Source organism: Polyodon spathula, chromosome 6, assembly GCF_017654505.1.
Source record: "Polyodon spathula isolate WHYD16114869_AA chromosome 6, ASM1765450v1, whole genome shotgun sequence".
Classification (NCBI taxonomy): domain Eukaryota; kingdom Metazoa; phylum Chordata; class Actinopteri; order Acipenseriformes; family Polyodontidae; genus Polyodon; species Polyodon spathula.
In genome coordinates, this window is record NC_054539.1 from 60,208,566 (window position 1) to 60,225,988 (window position 17,423).

A 17,423-nucleotide genomic window follows, 5' to 3' on the forward strand; every position below is an offset into this window, starting at 1 on the left:
ATGTGTTGATAGATTTTAAAGTCTTTCTTTTGTATCAGAATTTGGTTACAGCAAAGGCAATATTTTCCAATGCAGATCTGGCCTCAGAGGGAGGGAAGCACTTGATGGCCTCAAGTGCTTTGTTTCCATGGTAACAGCACAAGTCGATAGCAGAGCTCACACCTTTGCCAGCCTTGATTGCTCTCCACAACTGTCAAGAAAAACAAAACAAAAGGAAATAGTGACCTACTGTACACGATTTGAACGCATACATTATTCTGAATCCTAAACTCACTGACATTGAAAATGAAGTCCATTCAAAACAGATTTTATAATAAAACAAGTTTACAAACCATTTACAAATTAACCTTGTAAGCCCCTTGTTCACTGTATTTTTCACATACCTCTTTATAGACGTGCATACTGATAAATCCTCAATAATGATCCAAGTCATTATTTTATTACTATAACATCTCAAAAAGCTCTGCAAATGTCCTTGATATTCTTTGAGCGTTGGATGAGGAAGCAGCTATCTCCTTAGTTTATGTCCGTGTTATCTATGTAGTGCATGGGGCTATCAAATCCGCCCTTTTTTTTTCTTTTCGGCTTCATTCGGTTCCTATTGATCTCACTCGGCCATTGAAAGGTTTTCTTGGCTTTTGCCGGAGAAAAAACGACAAGAGACCTGTGCTTTACGTCTTTTTGACGATATTGGACTGGAAAGGGAAAATTGTAATGTCAGACCTGGTCCGACATAGGCCCGCAAAGGGTTAATGTTCAAAATTTAAATAATTTTTATATGAATTACTGAAGATTTCATGAATGGTCATCAGCATATCAGCAACACTCACTCACTGTTTTGCAGTTGACCATTTTGTTTTCCAGAGGCTATTTCCACTTTGAAAGAAAGTCCAATTTTCCTGTGATAACACACAAGCAGACTTTCCCACCTGACCCTTATGCATTCTTTGCTGCACATCAGTAACTTGATGAACGTTCAGGAATACAAGTCAACGATACAAGATGATGCAAGTATTGATACAATTGGGTGCCATATAGTCCAGTATAGTTGAGTTGTGAGGTTTACAGATGTTGTCTGAACAGGTGTGCCCTGAGGAGGTGCCGAAAGGTGGTCAGGGACTGAGCAGTTCTGATATCCGTAGGTAGGTCGTTCCACCACTGAAGGGCAAGGGTGGAGAAGGAGCAGGCTCTGGAAGGAGGGGTACAGCTAATCTGCCAGTGGCAGTGGAGCAGACAGGGTGTAGGGAAAAATAATAGTCTGGAGGTAGGAGCGGGCAGAAAGGTCGAGACAACGACAGGCAAGTACAAGAGATTTGAATTGGATGCAAGCAGGGATGGGGAGCCAATGGAGGAAGCAGAGTAGTCGAGTAGCGTGGGAGAAAAAAGGAAGGGAAAAGACAAGGGCAGCAGAATTCTGGATGAGCTGGTGCGGTCGGATAGTGGAAGCAGGGAGGCCAGCTAGGAGGGAGATGCAGTAGTCAAGGCGGGACAGTACCGTGGCCTGAACTAGGAGCTGGGTGAAGTACTCAATGAGGATGGGGCGAATTCTGCGCATGTTGCTAAGGAAGAAGCGACAGAAGAGTTCCAGAGTAGGAGATGTGCTGACAGTAGAAGAGGGAAGGGTCAAGGGTGACACAGAGGTTCTTGGTGGATGAGGAGGGAGACAGGGTGATGGATTCAAGAGGAATAGAGATAGAGAAATCAGTGGTGGGGAGGAAGAGGGGTCTAACTTGGTTTTATTTTAAAGATCTAAACAGTGACAGATCTAAAATTGCTGATTCTCGCCAGGGAATAATGTTCTGCTCCTCCCTCTTTTCCATCACAAATAATAATAAAAATAAATACATAAAAATAAAAAAAGGGTTGTGGATGTTATAGTGCTCATGGACTAACCTTTTGTTCTCTATCTTGAATTCCTTGTCTTTTGCTTCTAACTGTAAGTGTAACATACTGTACTTCGCAGAGATGCCATGTTCCCATATCTACCAGTACTTGCAACAAGTAGTAAAATCAGTGGTTAAGTCAATCAGCATCTCTGCTAATGTTGGTCAGCAATTCCTAATTTTGCCATTGGGTAGTCCAAGATCAGAGCTAATCGGGGCCCGTGAAACCAGCAGATAGAGTACCACTGAAGATTTACTTTGTGTTCATTTAGTGCCTTTCTGTCTCTTCCAGAAATAGGTTAGGTGTTTTATAAACTGTGGGTAATTTCAGTTGCTACACTATATATGAAAGCACTGCTGTTTATATTCTTCCAGCTCACCTCATCTCTTTTCTCTTTGAACAACACAAAGATCCCGGTTTGAAAAATGGCAGAAGTACTTTCTTTTTATAGTCCTTCATTATAGTGTAACACCTGCATTTGCCCTCAATAAAGAAATAAAGCAAGTTGACAGACTTATTGTCATTATCACTGCAAGTGACAAGCTTGTATTATTTCTAGTATGAGCACAAATGCATACACTTCTACATCAGGTGTACCACAGCAGGGGTATGTATTTATAAGATGAAGGTTAACAGGGTAATTACCCACCCCTTAAAGTAGGATCTTACAGAACATTTTAATTTATATTATAACCTACTGTACATACAAAGTGTAGTATGTTTAATAAATTACCTTAATGGAGTACTAAGTACAAATGGTTTAGGTACTAAGTACTAAGTAACCTTACGGAAATACTAACTTGGGCTAACTGATTGAATAACTTCAAAATATATTAAAATGGGCATACACAACCTCTACACAAAGTTGAACATTCCTGCTAGTAGTGTGTATTTCGACACACCTGGAACTTGTTAGTATCCAATCCCTGTAATGCAAATGCAATCTTTAAGAACACCACTCACCTTTGCATAGTCAGCTTGTCTTCCCTTGGGCGTTGCCTTTACAAAGAGAGTGAGACATAGTTAAGCAACATCTACAGAACAAAATACACCAGCATACTATAACATAATAAAACACCATATACTATACATACACTAAATACAAAATTAGAACAGACATCACATCTGACATTCTGGAACAAGTCCTAGCTAAGTGGAACCAACAGAAGAGCTCAAGTTTAATGAGTTCCACAATGCTGTTTATTTTCATTTGATGCATTGTTGATGAATCATCCAGTATATAGGCAAGGACATAGCCAACCCTAAATCTTTGCCAATAAGGAGGTAAAAGGCTGAATACTGTTTTACACAACTGCTATTTTTATTTTCAAGGGAAACAGCCAAATTAGAATTAGAAAAAATAAAAAAACAGGTATAGATTGTGTAGCTATGTAGCTTGTATTCTTGTTTACATTTAATATAAGAAAGCAGCTGTGCGTGGCAGCAGTGGTTGTTAAGATCATCTCATCATGAAATTGCCCTCACAGTGTTTTACCTGATCAATTTGGTGAATCCATCCTTCACGGCCAATCGCTTCTTGATGCAGGACGACAGGAGCTGAATTTAAACTAAAAGACCCAGCGTCACTTGAACTACCTTTGAGAAAGGGCTGCAGGTCCGAGTTTAACTGAAAAAAAGACAATGAGATCAAGTTTAGAAGTTATATGAAATGTGGACAGTCACTTGATTACTTGTGACGAGGTAAACAGCGTTGACCTGAGCATGGAGCTAGATGGATAACTGAACAACCCTATATTTCCTTTTCTGGACTACCGAGATTTTAAATTCTGCTGCATTACTGTCTACTAGATACTGAAGACTTCTTGTTGAGCTCCCAGCGACAGAAACTAGCACATAACAGACCTCCAAAGTTCAGGGACCCATCTCTGTGACACTGAGGTGAACCAACTTTCTACACCTTCATTAATCCAAGCCTGCTGGAAGCAAATGCAATAATCAGCAACTTGTCGTGACCAGTAGGTTGAGTAGTAGCCTAGCCACTAAGGACCCTTCAATCTGCTTGACTAAAGAACCATTCATTGGCACCAACTATGCAGGCATCAACTATGGGAGCCTGGTGTATTCCTACAAGTAACTTCAATCAGCAGTCCCTATGTAACGGAATAGTAAGAAGAGGGTAATCTACTCTCTGGGAAAGATGGCTAACTTTATGAAGCTCAGTCAAGATTTGCTGAGACCTGTGTTCATGTTACTAAATAATAAAAAGCATTTGTAGCACTGTCATACCATTCTATTAACGTCACAAGAAACGTATCAGAACAATCCACGGGATTCTTAACAATGGCCTAAAATCTAACATTATGAAATGAGAGAACACCTTTTTTACTTCTGAACACGAATTTAAAGTGGCAGGTGCCCCCGCCTGTGTATATATGATGCTTTTAGCTTGAGTTTCATGTTCAGACTAACTATCTGCAAAATTATAGACCCGAATTCAGAATTACAAAAGTCAGAGTATTAGTTACTGGCTCCTGTCGCTCATCTCAGTGTGTGCTGGCCGTTTACAGACATATAGCACGTTTCTATGTATGCACTGCCCTGAAGGTCAACAACAATCACTGCACCAAGTCATTAACACATTGCACAGGATCATTGACTGTTAATAGGTCAAGTTACTTTAGATGCTGAACTCTAATAAGCTATAAGAGATTGTAACTTGTGTGGTCCAAACTTGATGTGCACCTATAGTATATCACTGAATTAGAGCAAGAACTAAATAAAAATGGCTAATGGCTGTTTCAATGTTATAACTTTAAATGCTAATATCTAAAAATATTTTTTCTTAGTTACAATATTCTTGCTCGTAGCCAGCAATATATGGCACACTAACATTGTGTATGTAATCTTTGCTTTTGCTTAAATCACTACATTAAGAGTTATTCAAACAATAATTTATACATGTATTCATGCTTCATCCACAGCTTTTAATACTCAATAATATAGTATCATTACAACATGCTTGAACACATTACCATTCTAAACACAGTCAAAAGGTATCAATAATATGTTTCTGGCATTAAAATGAATTTAAATAGGTAGCAAACTACACTTGGAGACTCAAATGTTTTGTATTGATTTTAAACTTGTTATATAAAATAAAAGCTTTGTCAGGCTTTATTAAGATTAACCTCAAATGAATGGTTTGATAAAGAATCTGAATAAAGAGCTTGCTGAATTTCACACTGTCCTCAAATGTGATACCTAGTTAGAGCATGACTGTACACCGAAGGCTCAATTCAACAAGCATGTCAGAAAAACACTCCCAAGGCCCGGCTGCAAATATAAAATTAGACCCATCGGTATCAAGATCCCCATGACCTAAACCATTTGTACATGTAAAAGATGGGCAGACAGACGGGTTTCTCTATAAATCCTCTGACTGATACTCAATAACTTGCACTAATGAATGTCCTAATCACATCTGATAACGACATAAGAAGTGGTTGTCTAGATATGTTAAACAATGGTGTGGCAACCTGCAGTCCGATTCAATTTTGCCTAATTTTTCTCTCTTGAAAAACAAACAACAACAACAACAACAACAACACGCAAAACAAAACAAAAATGGTCTTTCCACCTACAGCATACATGTAACCTATTAAACAAACCTTTCATTTATTTCAAGCTAATGCTAATTAAAAAGTATCCAGCATGCATGAAAAGCAATGACTACACCTTGTGGCCGAGGGACATGTGTTTGCCATACTGAAATGCCAAAGCCTGGGCCTCGGCGTCATGTTTAGCTAACTCCAGTGTTGCCCGACAGCTCTTTGCCAGCAAAGCACCATGGGATAGAAAGGCCTGCTCCTCCCATGAAGCTATTTTGATGTCATCTGTCATGTTGTTCTCCTAAAATGAAAGATAAAAAAACAGTTAACTGTGGTGCTTCTTAGCTTCATTGAAAGACTAACATGATATTCACTCGGGTCCTCTCCATTTCTAAAGTAAGTAAACCTTCTAACACATTTTGTTTTGTAATCAGCAGAATTGCCTGATATCAGAAGACGACACCTGTAATGAAACTTGATTGAGAGACTTCTAGAATACATATGCATACCAAATGTCAAGACACTCTCAAAGTGTGTGGTCTTAATTAAGATATTTTTTTTTGTTGTTTTTTTTTGCAGTGAGGGAGTGCCTTTTTACTGAATATCAAATGTAATAGAACCAACTGTGTACTAAATATGATAACACTAAGTCCAAGTGTGTATGACTATCCAGCAGAAACCTAAAAATGTTAATTGACCTTAATATGGCAGCCATGTTAGGTCAAAGGTACATTTCAAGGTCACCAACACATTTAGCATGCCGTGTATTTAAAACTCTGCAAATGTGAAGTCAGGGAGTCAAAAGTCCCAAGCATGACCTTGAGGCTACCATAAATATGAATTTGGTATCTCAAAACTGTTTATGAGATATGAGCAGTTGAAGTAGAGGTAGCTAGTTTTAAAAAAATATAAGCATCCTACATTTTGATTTAACAATACGAGATTATTAGCACTGTTATGAATAGGATTTGCACTATACACACTTCAAGCATTTCATTGCACTTGTGTTGCTGGGTACACAATAACATCACAGTAAATGCCCGTTGTTGCTCTCTAGGGAATGTTATTTTGGCAATAGTGCATTTAATACAATATGTACATGACATATACAACATGAATGTTCATTCCCATTATTCAATGGAAGATTGTTATCACATTCCCCCAAAAAGTAAGAGAGAGTCCAGTTAGGGAATTTACTCCAGCACTGTGATCCACAGAAATACATTAATCATGAACTGCAACTGCTTTCCAATGACAGAGGACAACAGCCAATTATGTCAGAAGTATGTTGAGGATGGAACTGTGCAAGGCCTGTCCAGAATACTTACAACATAACTTGACCATCTCAAGGTATTTGTTTTTATAATTCTAATCCTAGTTCACAAAAAAATTACTTTAACATGCCAACATATCAACATCATTGGTGACTTGGGTCTTTAAAAATAAAATTAAAAAAACTGAATTTGCACTGGTGTTTTATTGGATTTTGTTTAACCTGAATAATTCTATCTGGATATGGTGAAAACACGCATAAAGAGACAAAAAAAATGTAATGGACGACTAAAAAGCAACAAGCGCTGATCTTTCTCAATATTACTGCACTAAATGAAGCGTTTCCTTCCATTCTGATGACTCGCTACAGCTGAACTGCCCTGCTTAAGAAGGTGAAGGAGTCTTACTTTACTACACTATCTGAACGCCGTAAGTCATGACCAGTTCAGTGAGCAGAACAAGCAGCACAGAAAGTACACTGTACTTGCTGCTTTTTTGCTGTTTTAACATTTCTAGGGCAGTATTTCTTTTTTAGTTAAATAATTTATTTTAACATTAAAAGAGTAAGTAATGGGATAACGAAAAACAAAGCGCTTTTCAAAATGACCACTCTGTGCACTGGAGTTTGAGATCCATCCTCTAAATCACTGCAGGAAGTGCGATTTAAAAAAAAAAAAAAAAAAAAAAAAACACATAACAAGTGCTCTGGCTTTTTCTGTTCCATACAGCATCATGGATCTTTATTGCTGTGTTACCTGTTTGACAATGTGGGCAATAATCCTTACACTATCAGTGCACTAGAGCGGACATTTTGAAAAGAGCTTTGAAACAGACTTTAAAGTGATTAAGTGTAAAATGTTGTCAGGATGTTAACAATGAAAAGAAAAATTACAGGTACGTTATTTAAACAGTTGTAGCAACACGTAGGGACGTGTAACGCTATATTTTTCGGAACCCTGTTACTTGCTCTTTATGCTAGAACCAATTGGTCTATTTATACTACAATATATATATATTCATTCAGGCATTTGGAATAGGTAATTAAGAGCACCCAAAAAAATTTTCACGCTAAGATTCAATACTGATACATTTTACTGTAAATACCTATATTACAACCAACATTGTCTTAATTGTAACAACCTTCTTATAAGTAAAGACTAAGAAAATGCATCAGTTACTTATTTTTTCTATTTGGTATACGAAGTTATGACACTATAGACAAGGCGTTTTTTCTTACCTCCCCTTGTATAGAGTTCTCATAGTATATGCCTTGCACTAAGTCACCGATAGCACTCGATAATAGTTCAACCACCTGTAAGAAAAAAAAAAAAAGAAAAAGTGAATTCACTTACTGAAGCATTTAAGAAAAAAAAAAGTTTGTGTGGAAGCAATGAATGTAACAGTAGATTTTATGATGAAACTAGGAACTAAGCTTCTTTCCAGAGCATCAGGACAGAATTCATACTGGCAAACAAACAGTATAGACATAGAATTTGCCATAAAAGTTTGGACTGTGGGCGAGAGTTAAACAGTTGTCCTCTTTAACAGAACTTCATCAAAACCATGTTCAACTACAGAAACATTTCTTAAAATATACAGACCAAATGAACTATTCACCACAAAGGTTACAGAGTCATAGACACTGGGGCAGGTGGGCACTTTTAATGGGGCAATGCCATTTTAATAATATACATATAAATAGACACTGACATCCTCAATCTTATGCTTTCTTCAAAATCAGATCAGAAAGGCAAAATTGTTTAAGATTTTAATAAATGGATAATCAAATAAATAACACACGCTCTGTAATGGCAACATTCTTTACCAGACAACACTGCCCAGCCCATGCACATAAGAGCCTACAATCAGTAGCTTTACAGCGCTTTCAAATTTCCTTCAAAAAAGATGCCTCAAGCAACCAGTCGCAAGAAGCAGGAAATGAGCATGGTGACACGGCTCTCTTGAAACACAATAACCATCTGCCAAGGTGAGGGGTCCCTTCATCCCTGAAGACCCCAGACATCACAGAGCACTGTATTAGTGTGTCCAATCTGAGGAATCATCAGCCATTGACAAAAATAACCAGGGGCTCAGTTAGACTTTTGCTAACAGGGCTGGTACCCCATTATACAGAAAATGAAAAAGGACTACTGTACAGAAAACTGCCTCCTACAGATTAGCTTGTGGACATCTGCGACAAACACAACATTTTATAGATAGTCACAACTCAAGAAAATACTTAACATTTTTGCATTTGCATTTGCAAAAGCTGATTCAAACACAAAAAGTAAATCCTACATATCCTACATCTGAATATGTAGGATAGTAGTAAATCATCTATACTACAGTTTGTCTTCCACATTTTCAAAAAAGGAATGAGAGAGCATAATCATTTTCAGGGCAGTTGATACATTCCAAAATTATCATGTTGCCTGTCATTAGAAGGACCCCCACACTCCACCCCATCCCACGGAGAAAAAAAGAGCACCCTGTTTATTCTGCATGGCTCTCTGATGACACTACATAGATTAGTTTTATTTCTTATTATCACTGCACTGTAATTAAGAACATTAGACAGCCAGAAACACACTTAAATAACTAGATAAAGATCATTATCCCAAATAGCCTGGCTCTCCATTCACCCATACAGAAGATGTCTATACGCCCATTCTTATTATTTTCAATGGTTTGCAATTATTTTGAATACCAGTAACAGAAGTCTATCTTCTGATTCTTGTTAAAATTGCAGAGGGAAGCAGTAAATGAAGATTAGAATGCATTACACAGGGGGGAAAAAGGAAGGAAAGAAAAAGAGAAAACACCCCTTTTTCTAATTAATCCAGAAGGTTTTTATTTGAAAGCCTGGTATAAATATAGTCCTTTCTGAGTCTCCTTGCCCTTTGGGTAACCAGATCCTTGAGGAAATATTGAAGCTATCTGAACTCTCCCAGAAACCGAAAGGACAATGCTCCTACAGTGTTACCAGATGTGTTGTCTTAGTTAACTTGGGAATAGAGAAAATGAGGGGCTTTTTTTGGAAAGTATCAGATAAGCTCCTTTCCCAAATTCAGGCAGATTAAGTAACCCCAACAGGTCTATGAATGATTGTAACCCGAGCTGTGCTTCTAGATTGTATTACAGTTCATACAAGCAACATCTCCAGATTCCTCTGATGGCTGGGACACATAATACAGATCAATCACTCACTAAAAAATGTTATGGTTTGTGAAACGGTCTGAGCCTGGAGACCAGTAGCCTTGGTAACACAAAGAGGAATGCACGAAGACACTCGGTCCAGCACTAAATGTCAAAGTGAACTTTTCATTCTTCTGCCTGCTTGCGGATAACTAAACAGCATTACAATGACTAATCTCCAAGGGCTGTTTAGTTGATCTGTGCCAGAGGTAGCCATTGTGGGCTGATTGATTTGAAGGTTGTCAAAAGATGTCATTACTTTAGAGTAGAGCCACAAATGTACTTTGCTGCCATGCACACAACCTCTTTTGGTTCTTTGGTGCTGGAAATCACTCCTGGTACCCTGCTTGTCCTTTTGTGGTGCACAAATACAAAACATACACAATGCAGTAAACTTTGTGAAACAAAGAATGTACAGTATAGCATACTGTAGCAAGTACAGAAGAAATGCAGGAAATGTCTTCAATCCTTCATACAGGGTGATTAAAAAGTACGTTTACCACATCAACGCACCATATCTCATGTGGTAAACTTACTTTATAATCACCCTGTATATAATTTCTCACACACCAGTAATATATTGCAAATAATATTATAATATACAATTTCCTGTTATGGAAATTATACCTTCTCGAAATGGCAGCAGTATTCTTCAGTAGATGGTGCTGCAATGTTTCCATATTAAATCCAATGTGTCCACAACCAGTTTTCCAAGGTAAAAGTGTTCTAATCTACGATCTAATCTAATCTACAGGGCACTATACACAGTAAATAAACTTTGATTTGATTTGATTTTGCCTTACCCCACTCCTATAGAAACCCAGTGGAATTTTCCCCAAGCTTACCTCATTCTTGGAGTGCTTGCATCTGACAATATCCATCCATGAAGAATGGATATTGTTTAGTCAATAAAACAGGAAGTATTGTATTTTTTTTTTTTTTTTTTTTAATCAGACTAAAATCCCTAAACTCTGTCTTGACTGTGGCCCTCATGTCAAACTAAAACAATTTCTCACTTAACTTGTTCCAATCAGTTTTCTCATTAACAACGTTAATTATGCAAACATCTCTGTTTTACGGTGACAAGGGTTACATTTACTACCTAAAAAAGTGCCAATTTGAAAATACAACACTTCTTGCTTGAAGTTATTGTGGCCTGCCTTTTAATTAACTGCAATGAAATTCAACACTGCAATATTTTATTGCCCTCCTCTATCTTTCCTTTCTTTCTCCCCTCACTTAAATTCCTTGCCGTGTCAAAACGTCTTCTCAAAACCTCTCAATTCACGGCCGGTGGTTTGCCATCCCGTGCAAATACATTAGGCATGCTTTGCCAAGGAGTTTCCACTCAACAGCCACAAAATGAAAGTAATAAATAACCTGTCTTTATGACTCCCTCCTATGGTTTTGATAAATGCGATGCTTGTGAAATGAGATGTATTGATAGCACTTAAGCCAGAGCCCTAGATTTATTCCAAGACCAGAGACAGCAGGGTAGACGCAGTGCAGACTCCCATGACAAAAAGCAACACGCCCCTCAACCTTCATGCGATGGGACTATTGTATAGCCCTTTTGAGTTTTGTTCATAAGGATCACGTGAACGACTATCAAGACCAGAAAACTTGTTTTTTTATCGTAGGTTTCCATTTTAAAACACACAGGAATTAATCTCAAATACTGAACTGAACAAAACTGTATTTCAACATATATTTCATTTTTAAATTAGCTAAACAAAGGCATTTACTTCAAGGCACCATTTCTTATAATCACTTACATCACATACTTAAGTTGATTATTTCTAACTGGAATTATTTAACAGTGAAACCTTTTCCTTCCAGAAAGAATCAAATTCATACAGGATCAAATTACGTTAATTATTCAGTAAAAAAACTGGCACCCATCTTACTCATTGTGAACAGATAAATTATTCCATTTCAGTGTGCCAAAACATTTGTTTACATGACATATTCTTTCAGAGAATATACGATTTGTTAAGTTCTCGATAACCGTAAAAGACAAGTCGATATGCTAACGCAATACCTGTAAAATATTTCCCTAACTTGCTGCAATCAAACAGATAAACTTGTCATATCACTTGATAGTGTCTGGTGTTAATTCTTCACTGTGTTTAATTGTCTCACATAAAATCATAAGTACTATCAGATTAGATAAAAGAAAAAGAGGGGGGAAAAAACAGTGTTTCTTCTTGGATGTCATGGTGCTGTTACATGATGCAACCTCAAAAGGGGCAGCACTTTCAGGATGTGATTTTCAATGTAAAGCCAAATACAAGGCCGAACTGTGAACACTCTGCATTAAGACATCTTTGCATCCTTTGCTATTTTTCACCACAAGGAGGAGCTTAAGAGTATTTAGCCAAAAAAAACATCCTATGCAGCACTGTATGTTTAAGCTTTAGATTAATTCTATAGGTAATTATACCTGATGCAGCATCGACCTAAAAGGCGTATCTGGATTTGATCCCAGCCATGAATAATTACAGTACAATGTATAGGTGGCACACAACTCCGCTATCCTTCCAATTTCTATTGAAAACAAAAACACATTTTAGAGCTACATATTATGAAAACTTCTTTATTTCATTAGATTTTGAATCGATTGTTAACATGTTTTTCCAACACAATATGGTTTTGGTTATTACTGTATTGAATAAACAATACAGTAGTCACATATAATTGTTAACTTAAATAAAATTGCCTTACGGTTTATAAAAATAAATCTTTGTTGAAAGCCCATATTTGGCAAGACCTAAAGAAAAATGTATTATGGGCACCATTGAACAGTTGCAGGAGTTGGACAAACAAATGTTTAAAACAGGTTATCTGCTTTAATTTGTTGGCATCCCAACATGTGTTCTGTTTTGCAGGATAAATAAAGTGCCTTTTCATTATGCAAGAGTTCCAGTCCTATTAGGCCAGTAGATACAACAGGCTTAAATAGAGAGTGGATTCTAAAAGCTTGGTTGGCATGTGCTTCCAAATCCATGACACTACAAATAACTATTTCATCAAGAATAGTCTCAAAAGTTCAATATCCAGAGGCTCCCGAGTGGCACATCCAGTAAAGACACTCCACCCAGAGTGCAGGATGCAACCTATAACGTGGAGATTCCAGGATATGCCACTGCCAACCATGGCAGGGAGTTCCCAGGGGGCAGCGCATAATTGGCCAAGCACAGCCAGGGCGGCGAGGGTTTAGTTCGGTTGGGGAATCCTTAGCTCACCACCCACCAGTGACCCCTGTGGCTGGCCGGGTGCCTGCAGGCCTGCCTGTGTGCAATTCAGAACTGCGTGGTCCTCCGACGCTGTAGTTCTGTAATGGCTTCATGGCGAGCTTGCAGTGCAAAAAAAAAGCGGATGTCTTATGGCACACATTTCAGAGGATGCAAGTGCAAGTCCTCGTCTCTCCCGAGTCAGTTCGGGGGTTGCAGCGGTGAGCCGGGTTGAATAATTGGGCATTCCAAAATTCGGAGAAAAAGGAATATATATAGGTAAAATAATATATATATATATATATATATATATATATATATATATATATAAAGTTGACTATCCTTTATACTGCAAGGAACGTTCAAGAGAACAGTCTTTCACGCAGATTTCAACACTCTCTTAAAAAAACTGGAAATGTTAAAATCACTCAAAAATTGTCAGGTAGTATCAATGAAGTGCTCCCCCCATCTTTGTTTAGATTAATTACAAAGACCTCAACTCGGTAGTCAGACACATGTTACGGCACGGTTATGTTCAGCTTCCTAAAACTGGTCTGCCAGCCTTCATTAATTACACTGCCAACTAATTGTTAGCTTTGTTCTAACACCCATTTAACACCATTTCCCCATTTTATATATCACTGTTGTTCAACATTGCCATTTCAAAACTATGACAGTCTGTTTTGGTAGAATTTTGTTTATAAGTGTGTGTGTGTGTGTGTGTGTGTGTGTGTGTGTGTGTGATCTGGCTACAGAACTGAGGCCAAGGAATCGATCTGTTGATTTAATCAATCAGCTCTGGCCAGGACCAAATTGACATGGATAGCTTTTGTAAGTGGTGTTGTACCCTTCTGTAAAGCCTGCTTATGCTTTCGTGGATATCCACACGCACATGGCCAGATGTCACTGGCTTCCTGATAGATTGGGATTGATGGAAAACAGGGTAGGCATTCCTTTACTAGCACTTTCTGGGCTTGAATCACTTCAAAACTTAAATTTATTATTCTTCTCTCTTTTTTTTTTTTAAAACAGTTCTGCACTGATCTGTACACAGGCAGGCAATAAAAATAAAATCTTAAAACAATGGTAACAAACCTGATCTAATCCAACTGTGTGTGTGTGTATATATATGTGTATATATATATATATATATATATATATATAGATATATATATATATATATATATATATATATATATATATATATACACACACACACACACACACACACACACACACACACACACACACACACAGTTGGATTAGATCAGGTTGTTTTTATTTTTATTGCCTGCCTGTGTACAGATCAGTGCAGATAATAAACTTATGTTTTGAAGTGGTTCAAGCCCAGAAAGTGCTAGAAAATGAATGCCTACCCTGTTTTCCATCAATCCCAATCTATCAGGAAGCCAGTGACATCTGGCCAAGTGCGTGTGGATATATTCATTTACTGAAGTCAACAACGGATTTGTATTTTTAACTGATTTTTAGATTTTTAAAAAAATATCTAGATGATGTATTACTTTGCTTTTCAGTGACAATACATGTAATACATATGTAAGCAATAAGGCAAGACAAGGTGTGTGATATATGCTATACTGGGTTAGTCGATGAAACACCAAGGATGGAAGGTGCCCACTTGAAGACCCCAGAGAAGTACCCTACTCAGCTCAGTCCAGACGGTTGTCATGCTGATGCGCTAGGGAGGATGCACTGTGGTTGATCCCTGGAGGCAGCATTGCAGCCACTGTGTATGCAGAAACGCCAAGGAGGCAAAATAGGCTCCCTGGAGCTAGCATTGCACTTCAGCCATCAACACCAGGCACAAGGGTATCTACATCATCAGATGGAAGGACAGGCAGATGGATCACATTAGTTTACAGTAAAAGAAGCTAAGTCTTAGTTGGTGCTTATCTTGGCGAGAGCCCAGTCCAATATCAGAATTAAGTTTTAACACCTACTCTCAACATAATGGAAAGCATGAAGATCTGGATACGTCCAGTGACTGCTGTGAATAGTGCAGCTGGTGATGATGGAAAGACCTTGTGACAGCCTGGAGAGACAGCTGACAGAATGGAATAGACCCCATTAGTGTGGCTAACCACTGACAGCCCCATCTGGCAGTATCCAGCTCTGTGTTTTCAAATGGAACAGGATGCTGGAGACACCTGACCAAGGCTTTTAAGAAATTAAAGAGAAAAATACCCCTAGAGTCTGTGAGAGCGGGGGCAGAAGATGACTCAAGGTTTGACAACATGGTTAAAAACTTAGGAAAGGAAACGGATATGAGAACATGGGAGTACTTTGCAAAGGACAAGGTTAAGATCTGCAGTTAGCAATGACATGGAGCTCCACGTCTGTGTCTGGAGTAAAGTAACAATGGTTAGGGGTTTGAAGATTCGTCAAGAGAGAATGAAATGCTTGATGGAGAAGGGACAAGGGCCTCACACTGATCAGTATTTTATACAAAGTCAGTCAAGTCAGTTGAATGAAATCCAGCGACAGGAAGCAAACCACAGTTTTATAGTATATCAGCACCCATGTCACAGATGACACGAGAACTTGAATAAACACAAGTAGTGATTAACCTAATGATCCTTGTGAACCCGGTCAGATGAACCAGCATGAGACAGAAAAGAACCTCACCTGGCACAAGCCTGGAGATAAATAGCCAAGAGCTTCTGATAAATCAGAGTCGGACACAGTAAACAAGGATCTCTGTTTTGCGTTGGAAAGGTTAGGTGGAACAGTCAAAAAGAAGCTGGATAGATTTGGGGATAACATCTATGCATATGGAAGCAAGAGGTTTTGAGTTGAAAAAAGAGAACGGAGAAAGTACAGACTATTCCTGTAAAGCTTAGGCAGGAGACTGAGCACTTAGTTAGAGAAAGGAGACAGCTAAGGAAACAATGGAGGAGAGCAGAACAAAGTCAGAAGGAGGTACTCAATCTATTACAAAGGGTCATAAAAGATAAGCTTGTAACATTGCGCAGCGGTGAGCACCTATGGAATCGCTGCAAAATGAAGGAGCGTGTGAGAATTTTTATGAAAACCCATTGAAAATTTGCAAAGGAGTTATTCACCAGGGAGAAAAAAGGCGCACTAAATTCCTTTAGACATTCCACGCATCAATCCACCAGAATGCCAAATGGAGGACTGTGCAACTAAACGGAAAGAAGCAGAGTAAGCATCTCCTGTGCCTAACGGAGTTCTGTACAGTGTACAGGAGTGCCCGTGGTGTTCTACGAATCCTGTGGAAACTGATGAAAGTAGCATGGAAAAAACAGGTTGTACCAAGAGTATGGTGCCAAGCAGATGGGGTCTTTATACCCAAAGAAAAAGATTCTATGAGTAATCGGTCAGTTTTGCCCTATTACCCTGTTAAGGCAAGATTTTTTTCAGCATTGTTGCTCAGAGATTGTCAGCTTACCTATTGAAGTTCTGCTTCATTGAGACTTCAGTACAGAAAGCCGGTATTCTAGGTTTCCTAGGATGCTTAGAGCATATCAGTGTGATCTGGCAGCAAATTCAAACGGCTAAAAAGGAGAGGAAGGAGCTCCATGTGACATTCCCGGATTTAGCTAATGCATATGGTTCAGTACCACTTGAACTTCTTTGGGCAGCATTAGATTTTTTTCACTGTACCGATGACAATAACGAAGTTAGTGAAAGCCTATTTTGCAGATTTGCAATTTTGTTTTTCAACTTCAGAATTCACCACTACATGGCAATGTCTAGAAATTTGAATAATGGTAGGATGCACCATTTCTACACTGGCTTTTATCATGGCAATGGAAGTAATTATTAAGGCCATGATACACTATGCAATTTCAGTTCAATCCGATTACATGCAATCCGATTGCAGCCTGTGATTGCATGGCTATTGCACCGTGCAACTGGGCTCTATCGCCATCAAACGGGGCTCTATTTTCATGCAATCGGATGTGATCGCCCTGGACAAGTATCCAATCAGTGAGCAAAAAGGAGTCACATGACAAAATCTTAACTGACAGGAACTTGAACTTGACAGGAGAGAGCCGGAGAAGCAATTTCCCACTCTGCTTCTGTACTCATAGTCATACACATGAAACTGTGGTAAACTGGGAAAAGTTTTAAAAGTTTTCCATGAAACATACAAGTTTACAAGCACCTGGTCAATTTAAATATTTTAATACAAATAATGGAAAGGGAAAGAGTAGCCTATATTACTTTTTTGTAAGGGACGTACCAAAATACCAACAGTGTCTGAGATGTGAAAAGTCTTGGGAGA

General features: G+C 38.3%; 1 protein-coding gene across 2 annotated transcripts in view; it reads right to left on the bottom strand.

The window, feature by feature from the left end:
- The window catches only part of pdss2 (prenyl (decaprenyl) diphosphate synthase, subunit 2), a 57,601-nt gene that overhangs the window by 56 nt on the left and 40,122 nt on the right, over positions 1-17,423 (bottom strand). For both annotated transcript variants that reach the window (XM_041253315.1, XM_041253314.1), the window contains 5 exons: positions 7,963-8,037; positions 5,581-5,754; positions 3,380-3,511; positions 2,848-2,883; positions 1-190 (listed from right to left, as the gene is read on the bottom strand). The exon at positions 1-190 is cut by the window's left edge and continues 56 nt beyond it. In XM_041253315.1, coding sequence (XP_041109249.1) covers positions 35-190; positions 2,848-2,883; positions 3,380-3,511; positions 5,581-5,754; positions 7,963-8,037 — 573 coding nt within the window. In that variant the 3' untranslated portion in view covers positions 1-34. The remainder of the gene's footprint in view (positions 191-2,847; positions 2,884-3,379; positions 3,512-5,580; positions 5,755-7,962; positions 8,038-17,423) is intronic.